At 44.1% G+C, this 18,724-nt stretch overlaps 1 protein-coding gene across 1 annotated transcript in view; it reads right to left on the bottom strand.

Moving 5' to 3' along the window:
• Positions 1-18,724, bottom strand: part of kcnh2b (potassium voltage-gated channel, subfamily H (eag-related), member 2b) — a gene marked incomplete at both ends in the record, with an annotated part of 255,721 nt that overhangs the window by 215,556 nt on the left and 21,441 nt on the right. Inside the window, one exon of the mRNA XM_083936372.1 lies at positions 11,485-11,715. Within this exon, the coding sequence (XP_083792498.1) occupies positions 11,485-11,715 (231 nt within the window). The remainder of the gene's footprint in view (positions 1-11,484; positions 11,716-18,724) is intronic.

Raw genomic sequence — 18,724 nt, 5'->3', positions numbered from 1 at the left:
CTCCACCCTTTTCTCTGTGTTTACTCTGATGTACGCCAGAGGGATTCCCAACAGTGTAGATACAATTAATCTCCATTTAATCCATAAAACTATATACAGCACACTGTTTCTGCATGAATGAATACTACTGTCTTAATCAATATTAAAATAATGAATCATAATAACAATAATATACATAATAACAACCTGAATTAAATGAGATCACAGACAGCACAGCATATATATCCTTGCTTCAGACAATGACATAAAAATAGAATATCACTATTGCTATCGCTGCATCCCTACGGGCTACGTATCTAGTCCCAGAAGTGAACCTGGAACAAGGTAATGTGAGCATTTAAAGGAAAACCTTGCCGACTTTCTGCGTCGATGCAGTGCAGTTAGCACATGCAGAGGAATGGCACCTGGCATAAGCCGACGCTGCCAGCATCTGGAGCTCTGCTCACCTAAGGTCTGATGCAGACTTTTGCAGGCGTAACTTAATTATCGGCACTGCAGTGACACAGAGCGGGTCAAAAGGGACAAAGCTTCTCCCACACGGAAAACAATAGTGTGTCACCCGGGTGAAAATAGCCTTTGCCGTGTGATCTGGCTATTCACACCTGACCCCTTATCCACCACCTCGAACAGCGACAAAGTGTTGTATTGTGGTAGTTTACTGTGGGTGAGTGGGTTAAGTATCAGACTTTCATGCATTAGACCATGGTTTGAATCCAGCCTTAGATATAATTTAAAATGTTGCGGACTTTTGACCATTTTGGCAGTTTGGTTTGATTTAGACAGAATTACTTGGTTAGGATTAGGCAAAAAAATGGGTGAAATTTGCATTGTTGGCTAAAATAGCACACATTGACATTTGTACCAGGCCAATATAATATGACTGCTTGCTACGATTGACAGTTACTTGAGAAATCAATGGAATAATCAGAAGAATACTAAATAAATAGAACATTAAAATAATCAATAAGTGCAGCCCTAGTTTATTTTTGTCTCGTGTCTCTGACAAACACACACACACGAATGATAGAGAAGAGAAGAGCTATCACAGTCTCATGTGAGTGGCGTGCAAGTGTCTTCATTAGTTTTTCCCTTCCAGCTGTGTGTGTGTGTGTGTGTGTGTGTGTGTGTGTGTGTGTGTGTGTCTGTGTGTGTGTTAGCCTGAGGTTTCCTTGCCGGTTGGTGACTAATTGTCCATCGAGTAGTGACGAGGCCTCTCGTGTCTTTTGGCTTCCCTTCTTGGTAAATCCATAAAGATTGAGACTTTCTAGTTATAGAAGCAACACATACACACACGTTGCTAGACACAGACACTACATGTAAGTACTGCACGTATGAAAAGACACACATACGGTACAGAGGCAAAGTCAGACCATGGCTTACAGTACACACATATGTATTACTACAAATGCATTGCTAGAGAACTGCAAGAGTTAGTTAAATGTGCATCGTAACATGAGATAGAAACAGACACGGATCTGAAGCCAAGTGGACTTAGAGGTAATGGGAATACAAAGGTGTTTTAAAATTCAAAGATCTTACAGACTTGACCATAATAGATGCTACAGCAAAAGAATGATGCTACCAAACAAAAAAAGTTGCATTGAAAACAGGTCGACACATTGGTTCAAATGAGTGGTTTAGTAAACTTAATTACAGCCCACATTGAATTCCTCTATGAGTGAAATGTGTGGTTTCGTTATGAATGAGTTGCACAAAAGCGAGTCGAGGTGACTGCTTCCTGTTTGTGAGACGGATCAACACAGTTTGCAAAACAGGAGAGTCCATGTACTTTGCATGCTGATGTAGGGTTACAGAAAAACCCAGAGAGAGAGAGAGGGTGTGAGGACATGACATAGAGGGAGAGAGCTGAAGGCTTCAGAGTAATGGACTAAACCTTGTTAAAGCTTTTAAACATATATGGTACTTACAGATTGCACTATGAAGTGTAGCAGTATCCCTCTTAACATCTACAGAAAGCATCAAATTAGACTCAAATACATAACAAATGCGCTCTAGGGGGGAAAAATGGTTGAACTTGGAATTCAAGTTGTTTCCACATCATCTAAGTACAGGCCATATGTATGTGTATAACAGAAAAGATTATGTTTTAGGCACATTGCTTGGTGTTTTATATATACAACAAGCTCAGAGGGAAACAGACTATGGTTCACTTAGCATACATTAGAGCTTGACATTTAACATCAAATCAGGTCAGCTCTTATATCACAGGTCTGGTTCAGACTTAAGCGAAAAACTTTAAGAACACACTGGTAAGGAAGTCGTTGCTGTGATTAGTGACTAGTAAATTACAGCACAGGACAACCAATTCACTCAATGGGGTTCACACTTACAGTCAAAGGGCTTGGGAAAGGCCTGGGTCCACATAAGTAGTCAGTGTGTAGACAAAGACCGACCCTCGCAACTGGGACATTGTTGAACTTTTCCCTGCCATTACATGGCTTAAGCATACCCAAGCTAACCATGAACATTAAATGTGGAGAGCATCTGGATGAGCCAATACATGGGATGGGAGTCCGCTATCTTCATACACCGTCAGTCAGTAGGTGCGGTTCAGACAGAAAGACAGAGTTAGAGTGTCGGTGAGTATAAAGTTAGCAGTAATGTTATATCTGTGAACACAGCAGTGCAGCGTGTATGCAGTTTACAGTCAGCAAATGAATGCTACAACATCTCAAGAGCCAAGCCAAGCCAAGAGAAGGAGTTAGCCCCAAAGCTAGCAGTATTTAAGGTGGACTAGTTATTCTCTTTTTAGAGTAAGTCCCTCCTCCAAGTTTCGCTTTAGAGGATCTCTCCCTCGCTGCAATCGGCAACCACAAATGATTGTCAAGAAATCACAGATATGCAAATCGGTATATGACCTCATGTGCGCCTAAGTGCTCAAAAGCCCGGGGAAAAGCATGGGATTTATGAGGTGGGACTTCAAACTGAGTGGGAGATTTGTATCTGCTGATTCCCATCATAACGAGATTACCAGTATATCTAAATGAGCCAACTCCAAGATAGAGGTTTAATTGACTGCTTCAATTGAATCCAATTGAGTTCCTCAGCCTCAACTGAATAGGGTCAGTGCTGTGTACCCAGCATTGAGATTAACTCTTATTGCATCCCCAGAAACCGACACACAAACACAAAGTAGTACTTCACATTATCTAGGGCACGTGTTATTGTAAATGCCCACATTGATTTGGATGGTGTTATGGTTCTATTGAGTGTTTGGCTCCTTATTGTGCGTCTGAGGTTGTGTGTACGAGCATGCGGGGCAGCCTACCACAGTACATTGGGCGACTAATGAGGCAGACACACAATGCAGCTATCCTACTTCGACGTGTCATGATTTATTATTTGGGTGTCATCGTAATAAAGGAGGAGAATGCACACACTACCACAGATACACACTGGGAGCTCACTACACAGACTCCGAGAAAGAGTCGAATTGGAGTGATGTGTAATTTGATAATGATGGTCATCAGGGTTACTTAACACATATCCAGTCCCAGTGATGGTTTCATGTTGCATGGTAGTACATGTTGTGTTAATGTGTATATTAGAGGAAACAATCATTCATTATCTGAATCCAGCTGCCGGTTTTTCCCCCTCTTTCTCACGTACACGCTCTCTCCCCTGTCCTCTATCCTGTTACCACACGTATTAAAGTGCAAGTTCATGTCATTATCTTTTTCCTCATTTGTGCTGAAACAAAACAAAAAGCTCTCCATCTGTTTTGAAAATGACGCCTCTCCCTTCAGTTCAAAAACCGAATGCAAATTGTTGTTGTGTGGGTGTCAGCAGACAGCATTAGTTGTGTGTGTGTGTGTGTTAGGCACTGTTAGCTGGATGTGGGATCAACCCTGGCAGTCATCGGCGTAGAGTGCTAACCTCTCCAGAGAGGCTGCGGGTCTCTAAGTGCTTTGCTTAGCTACTGCTGCCAGGCAATCAAGAGTCCCCCCGGTCGCACAGGACAGCCTGCTCCTCTGGCCTCACTGCATTATCACAGCACAATGCTGTTGGCACAATCACATTTTCTAATGGACACCTGCTAGTCCTCAAGACAGACTCGAAACAGTCTTTAAAACACTTTAATACTTTGTTGGTTGAGCCTGTGCAACAGGTTACTTGTAAGCATATGGTCTAACGGTCTTCATGTCATTCCCAAAATCCCAAATTCTAAACCTATATTATTGTGTAACACTGCAACTGTGATTTACTGCAGTTCAAAGCCAATGCAGAAAGCTTTGTGACATCCAAACAGCGCAGCTGCTCGGGAAATGGAGACTTGGCTAGTTATGTATAAGGTGCACACACACCAACCGCTGATTTTTACACAAAGAGATAAAGAGCTACAACAAAGAGGTACAGAGTTTGACCTGTGATGATCACTAGCAAATGAGGACGACAAAAATATTTTAAAAAACATAGAAATTCATTCATTCATTCATCTTCAAACGCTTATCCCGGGTTCGGGGTCGCGGGGGGGCTGGAGCCGATCCCAGCTGACATCGGGCGTGAGGCGGGGTCCACCCTGGACAGGACGCCAGTCTATCGCAGGGCACATAGAGGTGTGGTTAAATTTGACCGGTGCTTGCTTTCGTGAAGAAGCCGATGCCGTAGTTTTTCTCAGGAAAGCGAGGAATTGAAGCCTCTGTTGCTGTGATCTAATCTTTATTGCCTTCGAATTAAGTTGAAGCTCTCTGTCTGAGTTGATCATTACGTCTAAGTTGCCACTTTCAGACTGTGCTCTAGTGCAGGTGGGGTGTTTAGCGCTTCGATAAGGTGGCGAGGAAACATGGGAAAAGAGAAGGAGGCGTTCATAGTTCACCTGGCTCCCTGGCCTGGAGTGGCTGTCCTGACCATCGGACAGTTAGCTATAACAATTTTCTGTCTATTCATCCTGACCTCTGTCTGCCCGTATCATGACATTATAATGCTGGCCTTGCATTCTTCATAATTCACACTCAATTTGTCTTTAATGTCATTTTGTCTAAAAAAAATCGTATTGAAAATTGTATCGTGGGATTATCGCCTCACGTCTTTACGCTGCTGTCAAAATAGCATTAACGACAATATGCATTATGACAATATGCATTATGACAATATGCATTATGACTTGCTGCAGCAGCTCCACACTATCAACAGTGACATCCTCGAACTGATCTAGTTCATGATGGCTGTCTTCATAGGCCCTTGATACAGATAACCATTATTAGAAACTACCCCGCCACATCGTCACAGGCTGACGACGAGCAATGTTCTCTCTTCCCTGGTGTAGGAGCAGAAGGAGAGACGGAAAGACAAAGGTCGTGAGAAAGTTAAAGACGTCGAGTGTCAATGAAACAGGAGCGAGGGAAGGCTGGAGATGCGGCTAAGTAACTAGAGCCAAGAGGGAAAAAAGGGGCAGAGAGACAAATGGTTAGACACAATGAGACAGACTGAGAAGACAGAGATAAGAAGACAAGAGGTGAGAGAATGAGTTTGAGAGAGAATGATAGAGATTCGGACAGACAAGAGGGTGTACGGGGGAAAGAAGGGAGTATCTATCCAGTTCAAACAGCTAGCAGGTTTATTCCCTACCCTTCTCCGTTCACCATGTTCATCTTTATCCAACAGAACACACTCACCTCTACTCTCATTATTAATATACCCCTCTGGTCACCACCATATTCCCTGTGAACCAAAGTCTAACATCAACCACGCAGTTGTGACATTCAGCCAGAGCTTCAAAGACAGGAACAGGTAATACCCAACCGGGGAAGTAGCCAGTGCTCCACCATAAACCTCACATGCTCAGTGTATGTTTCCTATCTCAGTTTGCCTGGAGAGCATGATTGATTAAACTGTTGAGCATTTGAGTCGGACAATTGAGCGTGAGAGCGAGAGGGGGAATCCATCTTCGTGAAGGCTCATGCCGAAGCTCGCAGCTAGATAAATGGGCTCAGACGAAGCCTGTGTGTGCACATGGTGCGTGTGCATTGTGTTCATACATGTGCATGCTTTCTTTTATCCATGTATGTGCGGCTACACAGTCCCACCATCCCAAGTAAAACACATGCACGCGCCTGTACACTTATTGCACAGGTAACAGGGGGCGTAACGATTCATCTACTTCCTCAATGTATTGATTTATATTCCTACCATCCACTACATCGACAGGTGCTTAGCAAGTTGTCCTTACCTGGGGACGTATATCATTAAAAACATTTTGGTAATTTATCATAATCTATTGTATCGATATTAATTTACACATTGTTTTCAAGCACAGCAGACTTTAAAATCTATGTATTTTAGCACTTTTAATAGTAAAAAAATATTAGACTCGCTCTCCGTCAGCACCTCTCTCAACGACGCTGCCAGTATGACATCATCAACATGCTCCACTAGCAATAAGAAGCCTGCCATAGCTTGCCGTTGAACGAACAACACCAACTACTGAACGAAGGACGGCTGGTGGCGGGAACATGGACATACGTCTATGGCGCGGAAGGGAGAACGATTTTTAACCCGCATTTGAGGTCCAGCTAATTAAACACTACAGCTTCTCCAAGAAATGGGGTAGGCTGGATAAATCAAATTCAACTTAATATATACAGTATGCAGTAGATATATATACTATTTATAGCATATATCATTCATTCAACTTCAACCGCTTGTCCCTGTCAGGGTCGCAGGGGGGCTGGAGCCAATCCCAGCTGACATCGGGCGTGAGGCGGGGTCCACCCTGGACAGGACGCCAGTCTATCACAGGGCACATAGAGACGAACAGAGCCAGACAACCATTCACACCTACGGGCAATTTCAGAGTCATCAATGAACCTAAACTCCACACAGAAGGGCCCCAGCCCCAGGATTCTAACCAGGAACCCTCTTGTGAGGCGACAGTACTGACCACCACTCCACCGTGTCGCTGAATATTATTTAGTGTACAAGAATTAATTTACTAAGATAGAGCGTTAGACTACGTAAAGTGGCAGCTGATAAGAGCAGATTGAAATCTCGGCTTTCTACATGTTTAAGCTTGTTGAACAGGTGTATTGAGGTATTTGCTTGATACAAAGGTTTTATTGGGCTCATAGGATATAATGTTTCATGTTCACTTCACGTTTTAAAAACATTAAGTTACACCCCTAACCCTGGATTTCCTCTGGATATGTTGTGCAAAGGCTGCGCTGCGTGTTGGCTCCACGTTCTGCCGCCCTTCGATCCCCATCGGCTCCGTCGGTCGTCCGCAGCGGTGCGGCCTTGACGGAGAGCTGAAGTCACGAGGACCCACGAGAGCTTGTGGATTCATGTATGATCACGCGATATAACAGGATGTAGTTTCAATAAACAGAACCACATGTTTTATTTTGTTTCTGTGCTCGCCTTCCCGTCCTGTCCCGCATGATCTGCTCTGTGCTGAATTGTGGTTGAGTCCTCCAGCATCCGGGTAACAGAGGCCCTGCGTATCTGCTCCGGATTGCTGGAGCTTTGATGGAGTCGTTCAGTCGGTGGAAATACACGCTTGACTTGATTGCCACCATTCTTGAGCGGAGCCGCAGCCGTTTTGCAGTCGGTGGAAATTAAGGGTAATAGGTAACTTTCCTACATCAAAGGAAAGGCTATTCTTTCAGTCTTCGCTTTTGCAAGAGGATGGAGGAGCATGAGCGGGTAAGAAGGAGGCAAAGGGGACAAGAGGAGGTGGCGTAGTGTTTCCTCCCTGTGTGCATTATGGATGAGGCGCTGTCCGCCACGTTCAATCAGCGGCTCTCTGATGGCTTGATGGTGGCCCGCTGGGGTTACCCAAGACTGTTTGTGTCTTTGTTTGCTTGACTGTGTGCGTGTGCGTGTGTGCGTGTGTGTGACGATGATTGGGAAAGAGGAGTCACCAGGGTCACCCTTGTCCACACACATAGATCTCAAACACCTTCTGCCACATCTTTTTATTTATTCACCACCATCCAAGGATTTTATTAGTGACAGAGAGCTTTTTGTTAGCACGAAGAAGAAAACAGTAGAACTGCTAATTACCAACAGATGTGGATTCGTTCTGGCTTTGCCCGAAAGTCAATGTTTGTGCTTTCACCGACTCCGTCTGCAGTGCGTTTCAGCTCCGTCACAGCTCTGCAGATCCGGAGCCGATACTCAGGGCTTCTATTTTTGCCTGATTGCTGGAGGACTCCGCAGCTATTCGGCAAAGAGCAGATTGTGTCGTTATTTCAAAATAAAACACACCGTGCTCACAACATTGTACTTAACCACAGTAGAATCACAATTACCTCCAAAAAAAAGGGAAATCAGCTGTCTCCCTTCGACTCCTATGGATGGAAACAAACTGTTGTTGGTTTTGTGGTTTCTGTTCATAGAAACTAAGTACACCGTAATTCACGAGATCTCGCGGGTCCTACGGCAGACAGCTGCAGACCACAAATGCAGCCGGTGGGTGTTGACAGACGGATAGCAGCGCAGCCGTTCCGCGACATACCCGCATCTGGTGGAATCAGGTGTGAGTCAAGTGTAAACTGATGCAACGTGTTCTCACAAACAGATTCACACAATACCTTACAAAAGGTTATGCACAACAATTAGTGTGATATCTTACCAAACATGATTGAAACGGGTTTGTAGCTTATATAACGTTCTATAAACACGATCACGGGCGGCAGTAGCTCAGTCCATGGGTGACTTGGCTGGGAAAGGAGGGTCGCTGGTTCGAGTCCCTGTGTGGACCATGAATGGAGCGTGGCCTGGTGGCTGGAGAGGTGCCAGTTCATCTCCTGGGCACTGCCGAGGTGCTGTTGAGCGAGGCACCGAACCCCCAACTGCTCGGGGCGCCGGTCACTGGCAGCCCCCTCGCTCTAACATCTCTACATTAATTGCATGTATATAGGTCCTGTTTGTGCATGTGTGTGTATTTCGGGCCTGTGTGTGTGTAAAATGACTAATTCTTCAAGTTTGTATGATACAATAGTACATATACTTACAAAATATGATGGAAACGGGTTTTTATCTTCTATTTAACGCTAAGAAATGCTGACAGGTTTGTGACCAATACCCTTAGGTTTGGGGAACAAAGAGTTGAGTGTCAATGACCGAACTGACTTCACTGAGAAAGGGCTGTGTTTCGTGTTAGGATCTCCGGGACACAAACACCGGTGAAAGTCCTGTGTTTTGGGACCCACCCTCCTCTCTACATGGATGTTAGCGCTCTTTTACTACTTCACCTAATTCCCTTCTTTCCTCTGGATGTGATTTCCTCAGCGATATATTTGTATTACATTACATTACAGCGCATTACTTTCTGTAGGTATCTGCACAAACAGTTAATGAGAACAGCCTGACCGATGGCAGTGGGCTCCAAAAGGGCATGGTCGGCACTCACAGCTATTCCTCGCTACACACACTGGACTACAGTATAAACCGAGACGCTGTGTCCAGTGGAAGAGAGCCCAAATGGATATTTTTTCCATCCAATCATAAGAGTGTCTCTTGGTTACTATAACAGCGTGATGAGGGCCTCTCCACAGACTCCATGGCGACGTGACAAACAACTTACCATTCGGAGAGAAGGATATTCCTGGTGTCTTGGTGCAGTGTTTTGTGTGTTTTGTGTGTGTGTGTGTGTGTGTGTGTGTGTGTGTGTGTGTGTGTTTCTTTATATCTTATGTACTGTCAGCTGAGCTGAGTCGCAATGGCACAGAAGAATCATCATACAGAGAGCTGTTGAATATTAACAATGCTTGTTTACAAAGACCAGTCAGTATGAAGAAGATGATACTGGAGCATTTTCATCATTATTGAGGCCCGTGCACGTTCAAGCTACTGCACTCCGCATGCCAACAGCAGTTTTACAGCTACCAGCCCGCACTGAGACAAGACGGTTGCAGTTTTGAGATGTTGTCGCTTCCAAAGCCTCGTTAATATAGTAAGTCATACAGAAATGACACCACCTCTGTAATTCTATATACAGGGTTGTAGCTTTTTACAAGGTACATTTGTATAGTGCATCACTGGTGTGTGTGTGTGTGTGTGTGTGTGTGTGTGTGTGTGTGTGTGTGTGTGTGTGTGTGTGTGTGTGTGTGTGTGTGTGTGTGTGTGTGTGTGTGTGTGTGTGTGTGTGTGTGTCCATCTCCAGTATAAACAGTGGAAAATATAAAATGTGCAGAGCGGAGAGTTGAATACGCAAAGCACTCCCTCAGAAGTATGACGAGAGAGGAGACGGCTGGCGCCATCTCTCTGGGCTGCTCCCTCTCTTTTACTTGATTTCTCTCCCCAGCAACGTCGCTTTCACATTACATGAGAAACGCTTTCGGAAATCCGCGGCTTCTCTCTTCCAATCTTCCTCACTTTTCAGAGCTGTGCTAGTTCCCTGTCCCAAAGCCCTCATCTCCCTCCTCTTCTGGTGTCTGTGTACAGGTGGAAAATGTCCAGCAGATGCTTTGGCCATAGACCAGGGAGCTGCTGACTTTGTTGGCAGCACGATATCTCTTTATCACCATGGCAGCCATCTATCGTCCCCAGCATCCTGTTACCTGGTCCTGGTCCTGGTCCTGGTCCAGTTGGCGTGTGTGGATGAATATACACATTACCATTTTAGATAATTCTTCATGGGCTTCCCCCATTCACTTCCCTCTAAAGTACATGTTACTGTTACATTCAACTTGTGTCAGGATACAACAATCACTAATCTTTCATGAAAATGTTTTACCAAACTGCTGTTTTTAACTTTAATATATCTTTTTATGAATGTTCAAACAGTTGTTAGGTACTCAGCTATGATCTATTCACTGTACTCTTCTGTATAGACGATCTGGAAAAAGACCAAATGCACCACAATGCATTTTCTGCACTTCCATGCTCATCACAACAAGAACTCTGGCACTAAAAGTGGCAAGACACACAAAATAAATACAGACTTCAGTAAACAGTAGTCAGGTCACTTGCAGACAACACCTCAGACAAAAACACGAGCCGGTCGGTGCCAAATGCTCTGTGCACACCACACAAACAGACATTCAGGCTGACAAGAACACTTTATAGTGACAAAACAAATTTCATAAACAAGCACACTCAAATACACACACACACACACACACACACACACACAAGCACTTTCGTTCCATCTCAATAAATGCAAACTCAGCAAGCAAACACGGTATTATACGCTACGGACTTCTTTATCTTTCTGAAAGAACCCGACCACAACTTCCTTCTCCAAACAACATGCTAACCCCTTTGCTGGTACCATCTCCACATGTATAGGACTGCCTCGCTGTCACCTCTAACTTTTATGTAACACACACATACTTTCCTACCCCAACATGTACAGACACTGCGGTCTGTACACACCAGTCCACACACCAGCATCTCCATTTCCATCTCATCTCTGTCAAAAGGCGAAAACAGGTCCACACACCCCATCACACTCTCCTACATCCACACAAACACCTCTCAAAATACTCTTACACACTGGGGGTGGGGATGTATTCCTACCATCTTTGCGGTAAAGGTTGATCTCCACTTTCCTCTCTTCGGATCCCAACAGGGCCTGGGCCATCTGGGCGATGGCCAGTCTCTTGGTGTCAGGTCCGTACAGGAAGTTACAGGTGCACGGCTTCTGCATGATCTCAGCACGGGAATAACCACACATGTGGCAGAAGCCATCATTGCAGAAGATGATGGCGCAGTTCTCCACTCGTGCATTGGCGATGACGAACTTGCGACCTGTGGGCAGGAAGAGACAAGTTTACAGAAACACCAACATCGAATCAATGGTACTGAAGTATGACAGATGAGCAGCTGTGGAGTCGAAATACAGAGTGTTTCAGATGAGTTATTAAAGTTTATCCTCAGTTAAAACTGAATGTAATTGCATGAAATGTACCTGTCAACGCTAAACATTACATGGTGAAAACAGTCTCTCTCTCTCTAAAATAACACGGTCTGTGGATATTTTCCTGAAACGACACACTTCCCTAATCCTTGCAGAAAACTATTTCCACGCTGCGTGCAGCCGTAGATGGGCTGTAAGCTTTACAAGTTCCAGGGTCAGCTAACTGCTTTGTATTAATCATTGACACACTTGTGCTTCCTGCTATGACGAGCAAAGGTTCTGGTCACGTGTTATTCTTAAAGCCATAATCTGGAAAATTGGCGATATCTTGTTTCTAGCCTCCTCTTTGGCGTTAAGATGTAAATGTAGTCAAGTCTGTTCTTTTCCTGCCATCTTGTCACGTTCGCAGACGTCAGGATGATAGCAACTGACCCATTTATACATAACGTAGTCAGAAACCTATCATACTAGTTTGAGCCTGTCAGGAACAATCAAAGCACTTCTAGCAGATGTTTACTGACGGTGCGTTTGAGAAGGTGAGTGAGAATAGACAGCTTCTTGGAAACCATGACAGAAAAACTGTTAGCCTTTGTTTAGGTCCAACTTGGCAACATCTTGTCTACATCTACATTTTAAAGACCAAAAAGTTTGGGTATTTGTACAGGTCTCAGGATCCTCATCTCAAGTACTCAAGGTCCGAACCCTAGTCTGATGTGATCATCACGTGTAATTGGACAATGAATAGTTCGAAATTTTGCTTTGGAGCACATGAAGTCTGAAATATGGGGATGTTTATGCAGATGGATGTTTAAGTAATACTGGTAAAAGTCATTAGAGTGAGAGTAAGTATCTTTCATCATAGAAATAAAGATTAAATCATACAAAGACCTACATTTAATTAATTTATTCAATTGATCGAGAAGCCAATGAGTAGGCCTGATATGCTAAACATAACCTTTCATGTAACATCAGTTCAATCACCTAGGAAACTGTTTCAAAATGCTTTAAAATGGTCGCATGTATTAAAAATACATTTGAAATAGGTGATTACGGCCCTTGGTCAAAAGTGTAAACCGCAGCTGCAAAATCGGTGGCTCCGTCTCCCACAGAGCTCTGATGTGTGTCTCTCTCTAAACCACTTACTGTACAAGGAGCCATTTAGCTCCCTGGCCTCTGCTTAATGTCAGTGGATGATCTCAATGCACTCAGAGGGCTGTTCTTGTGCCTGAACACACACACACGCGCGCGCAACTCGCAAATACTCCCTCCCAGCACACTGACTCTTTACACAAAATACATTGTGAATGAACTACGCGGCTCCGGTTTGTGAAAGTTGAATCTTTTGTGTGTCTTGTAGGATCCCATTCAAACAACATAAATGCGTGCATGTGCCTTGGGCCTCTGAGGACGTGCGATATCGTTTGCTGGTCTTCAGGATGGTACTCTGTCAGGCTGATGGATGGCCTCCACTAAAGAGCTTTAAGCTTTTGAAGAGCCCCAATGTCCCCTGTTACTTTCACTCAGCACTGGGCCCCACTGTGAGAACACGGCACTCATAAATAGTCATATGGATAGTTTGAGGGAAGGAGGGAGGCTGGAGACGGAAAAGGGCGGCTGAAGCAAGAGAGATGAGCATGAATAAACAGATGGAAATGAGATGGGAGAAAGATTGAAAGAAAAGCAGGAGAGCAATTGAAGAAGGGATGGATTGAAGATGGGAAAACAAGTGAAACCAAACCAAAATAATGAATGAAGGGAGATTTGGAGGAAATGCAGGAAATGGGGATAGAGCGGAAGTGATTTGTCCACGGATGGAAGGCAAGAATCGGTCCGCCTTGCTCAGCAATTAGCCTGCATCATTAAATGGACTGGAGACTGTGGGGGAAAAACACTTTTTTCTCCAGGGCTTTGTCGGAGCATATCAGTCTGTGGCTGTGATCTCAATTCAACTCAGTTGGACTTTATTTATACCTGCAAGGGCAACTGTATGCAGCAGCTCCCAGATCAGCTGATCATAAAATAGACAGGACGAAAGAGAGGACTACAACATCAATTAATAAATAAACTTTAATATCTTACTGGTCAATCTTCGTTCCTACCCTCACCTGTGGTCATGAAAGCTGGGTCATGACCGAAAGAACAAGGTCGCGGGTACAAGCGGCCGAAATGTGTTTTCTCAGGAGGGGGGCTGGAGTTTCCCTTAGAGAGAGGGGGAGAAGTTCAGCATCCGTGAGGAACTCGGAGTAGAGCCGCTGCTCCTTTGCGTTGAAAGGAGCCAGTTGAGGTGGTTCAGGATCATCTGGTAAGGATGAACCCTGGGCGCCTCCCTAGGGAGGTGTTCCAGGCACGTCCAGCTGGGAGGAGGCCTCGGGGGAAGACCCAGGACCAGGTGGAGAGATTAGATCTCCACACTGGCCTGGGAACGCCTCAGGATCCCCCAGTTAGAGCTGGTTAATGTGGCGCGGGAAAGGGAAGTTTGGGGTCCCCTGCTAAAGCTGCTGCCCCCCCGACCCGACCCTGGATAAGCTGATGAAGACGAGATGAAATGAGATCTTTAAAACAAACTAAAACATACACAACATAATGAGGCCTTACAAAGGCCAAAGATGGATAGCAGGAGGGAACTATATGTTGCTAAAAGTTACACAATCTGAATTCAGACACTCAAATCAAATAGTGAAACATAAACATAGTGTACTACAGAGTAACTTGGAAATGGATTTGGAAACAGTCATACTGCACATTCAGCACTTAAGATAAAGTTACTTTAGCCTCCTGTCCAATGAAGAAACTCCACACGGAGAAAATGTTAACAGTGTGGGGACATCGTGGTGCTGATGAACTGCAACACACCTGCTTTGTATCTAGCTGGGGACCTTTGTTGTATTTCATTACATGTTTCCTCTCAGCCAAAAGTAAATCAACAGCTTTCTAAAAAGTTGATACTAGCAAGCTATAGCCTCAGCTACACAACAGCTGGAAACTTCCCAAATCAAGCCTGGATCAATACTGGGGCAAAGGACCTCAAGCACCTTTCTGAAAACAACAACATGAAACCAAATAGGGACATAATGAACTGTTCTGTGTCTGTGCAGCTAAATGATATTGACGGACAAACTTCTCAGTGTTTCTCGCTGGAACAGGTGAACAGCCGCACTGCTGCCTGCTGTGTTCAAAAATGGCCCCATGAGAGCGATAAGAGCGAACCAGAACAAATTATAAACGTGGGCTGGACAGATATACAAAAAGCTGAAACTCAATATAAACTCTCTAAAGCTGAGGAGATCTTTTAACCAGGCTTTTAATTGAAATCTTAACTCTTTTTGATTTCTTTTAGGCAGTGCTAATCAGAGCACTTTTTATCCTTTATTACTGTTTTAATCTCTGTGTTTTAGCCTTCATGCTTTTATTTTTATGGCCTCTCATGTCTTATGCTCTTATGCTTTTATTTTCTAGTTCATGTTTTTAGCCTGTGTGCTTTTATGCTTTTATGTTTTAGTCCCTCCTGTTTTTAGCCTCCATATTTTAACCCTTTACTGTTTTAGGCAACAGTTTTTAATCTCCATTGTTTCCTCAGGGGGCCTGCCAGATTGGGAGTTGTCTCTGGTCTGGTCGCGGGGGGTGCTGTCCCGTGGACAGTTACGGCCCGGGCGATTAGAGGGCTCTGCACCTTGGTGCGGAGGCTCCTGTCTGCCCGGGTTGGGTTGGTCTCTGTGGCGGTGCTCCCTGTGACCTTGGACTGGGATCTCTCCCGGTCTGGTTGGCCCCCCAAAGGTAGCTTCCTCTAGACTCCTCTGTACCTCAGGTCTCGCTGCCCGGCCATGTCTCTGTAGTGACAGCTAGTGTTTGTGTATGTGTGAATGTGTGTGTCTGTGTGTCAGCGTGGCTGTGTATGTGTGAATGTGTGAATGAACGTATATATATTTGTGTATGTCTCTGTGCACGACTGTGGGTTCTTTTCACTTTCTTCTCCTGATTTTATTTGATGTTTCTCTTCTTCTGTACATCTCTGTCACTTTGTGATACTTTTCTGTATAAAAAAATAAATAAAGGTTGATTTGATTTGATACTGTTACGTTTTCTCATAGTCATTTGATACTGAACTAAGACGGTACAACTGTAAAAGCACTCTACTTGAAATACTGAAAAAATACATCCGCTGGGATTGCCTCCACACGGCTCTCACCCCAGTAACGATGTTGTGTCAGGGCCACATGCATGGGCTGTCTATTACAACACACTCAGAGGGAGGGTGACTACAGGACGCCAATGCTCGCCTATATCTTAACATAGGAAATATGTTTGCTGCTCTATTAATGCTTTGAACGTTGAGTACACTGCCTTTAACCATCTGCCAAGAAACTGGTCCCCACTGTCTCCACCGACCTCGCCCCTCTGACTGTTTTCGATTCAGTAGACCTGATTATCGCCTTTGCCTCTGGAATTTAGGTGCAGTCGGACCTAAATGTGCTCCTTAATCACTGCAGTGAGTGAGGAAGTAAGACAAATGTATGCTTCTGGTATTGATTACGCCCCTTTAACTAGCACAGAATGAACCTGATCGAAATTCAATTCACAAATTTGTGAATTCTGCATTTAGTCTTAGTCTCATTGCAGCTCCTATGCATCTAAATCAATGTGTCTCCAGATGCATCTTACTTAAAGTGGAATTTCGGTATTTATTAATCTTGGCCCAATTTCCCCAGGTATTTTTGTGCAACTGACTAATGGCTTGAACCTTGTTTTTTTTTTTTTAATTGTTTGAGTATTGAGTGCAAGCGCTGCAGCCTGGCCACTGTGAACTGGGCTGTAATGTAATCTAATGGGGCATCTGCTGTTACGCGCTCCCCCCTTTTGTCTTTCTGTTAAAAGCAACAGTTTGCAGAGCGCTCGAGTCTGATGCCCTGAGCCCTGATGACGGCCTGGCTGGTGACACCCAGATCAGCACCGTAGTTTACGTTTGACGGGACCTGCAGTCTGGGTTCTTTAGTTTAGGAGGAGGAAGCTCTGGATCCGATGGTTCACGTCTGGTACAGACTTCCTGCGCCTTTTTGTTGGTTTTGTTCTGCCAGTCCTCCTCTTTAGTTTAGTTTAGGGTGGTGTTACCAATAAAAAAATAGTATTATAGTTTCAACTTCGACCATGGTACGATGCTTATTCCCTTATAGGTTCTGGTCACGTGTTATTCTTAAAGCCATAATCTAGAAAATTGGCGATATCTTGTTTCTAGCAGCCTCTTTGGCGTTAAGATGTAAATGTAGTCAAGTCTGTTCTTTTCCTGACATCTTGTCACGTTCGCAGACGTCAGGATAATAGCAACTTACCCATCTATACATAACGTAGTCAGAAACCTATTATACTAATTTGAGCCTGTCAGGAACAATCAAAGCACTTTTAGCAGATGTATATTGACGGTGCAGAAATGCCCCATTTGCTCACATCGCAGCCCGGTTCACAGCGGTCAGACTGCATCAATTGCACTCAATACTCAATGTGAGTCACTTACAAAGAAATACATGGGGTTGAGAGGGTCCAGGTTGAAAAATGCTGAAATTCTCCCTTAAGTCAAGCTCGACACTACAAGAACGTTGCATGTCTAAACAATATTCAGAGCCTGGGTCTTCCTCTCTACCCAAGCTTTCAGGAGGGTGTAATGCATCATACATTCCCCTTTATGATGAATGGAGTAAAAAAAAAGGTCTAACAATGTGGCAATTTATCTCGCTAAGTGTTCTTCATTAGACTTGATTGTGAAACGGCCCCTGAACACGAATTATCCTCTAACAAGGAAGAGGGCTGACGGTCATTATTCCCTGTAAATTGTCTCAAAGGCAGTTCACGGAGGTGATGCATGGCAATTCCCCCTCTGAATCAGTGATTTATAAGTCCTTTTCTATCCTCTGTGAAAACACTGGTCATTCTCAGACATTTCTGCCCACCTCATTTATTTTAAAATCACCTATTCGCCAATTATATTCAGGACTCCTGTCGGACCAGAGCTCTTTGTGCACCACATTGTTTTTCGAGGAATTGCTCAGCCGCTGCAGTTATTATTACGTCGGAAAGAGTCTGAAGGCTGCAGCTAAATGATTTATGGATGTTGGAAAGATTCCTTCCTCTATCAATCGTGGAGCCATAACTTGGATGTGTTGGATATTATTGTATTGAGTGCACTATTTCCTCTGTGTGTGGCTGTTTGTGTGTTACTTTCTAAGCTGCATGAACACATTAGATTTCAAAGGGAACGGGTGAGGGTGCACTAAACACAAACTCGGAGGTGAGAGGATAAGGAATGAACCGGAGAGAACACAGCAAGACAAAACACAGCGTGACCCTGTGTTGAAAGTACAGGGACACAGCATGTACCTCGCCGGCTGATAAATACAAGGCCTCTAATCAAGAGAGCAGACAAAATACACTCCCCCAGCATGGTGGTGAGGAGCAGTACTTACAGACTGGCCTACATTCACACAGAACGCTAAATCACATCATGAAATTATGTGTTAATAGGCACAGACTGAATACAAAACACAAATATGTATAAGTCATATTTTACTAGTTTGGTGGCACTGGCATCCTGCACACAAAACACTGATATGGGTCAGTTTGGAAGACAATAACAAACGACCTGTTTTGTGTTTTATGTTGGCGGACTTGCTTTACAAACTATATCATTTCTTCCACTGAATTGTTAAAGCCATGCTTTCAAAATGCACCACTTCACTGATGTGTTGCCTGGCGCGATTTGATGCATCTCACATATAAAAAAATCTTTTAATCCTCCCTCCAAATGAGGAGAATCAGACAGGCTGCAAACCATTGCTTTAACTTGACTATACCATGATTTTGAAACCAGTTACTGAACAAATAATCATCTAATTACTGATTTTCTGTCACGCC

Source organism: Echiichthys vipera, assembly GCF_963691815.1.
Source record: "Echiichthys vipera genome assembly, chromosome: 21".
In the NCBI taxonomy this organism is placed as follows: Eukaryota; Metazoa; Chordata; class Actinopteri; order Perciformes; family Trachinidae; genus Echiichthys; species Echiichthys vipera.
The sequence above is the reverse complement of the archived record's forward strand: the minus strand, read 5'-3'. Positions and strand labels throughout refer to the sequence as shown.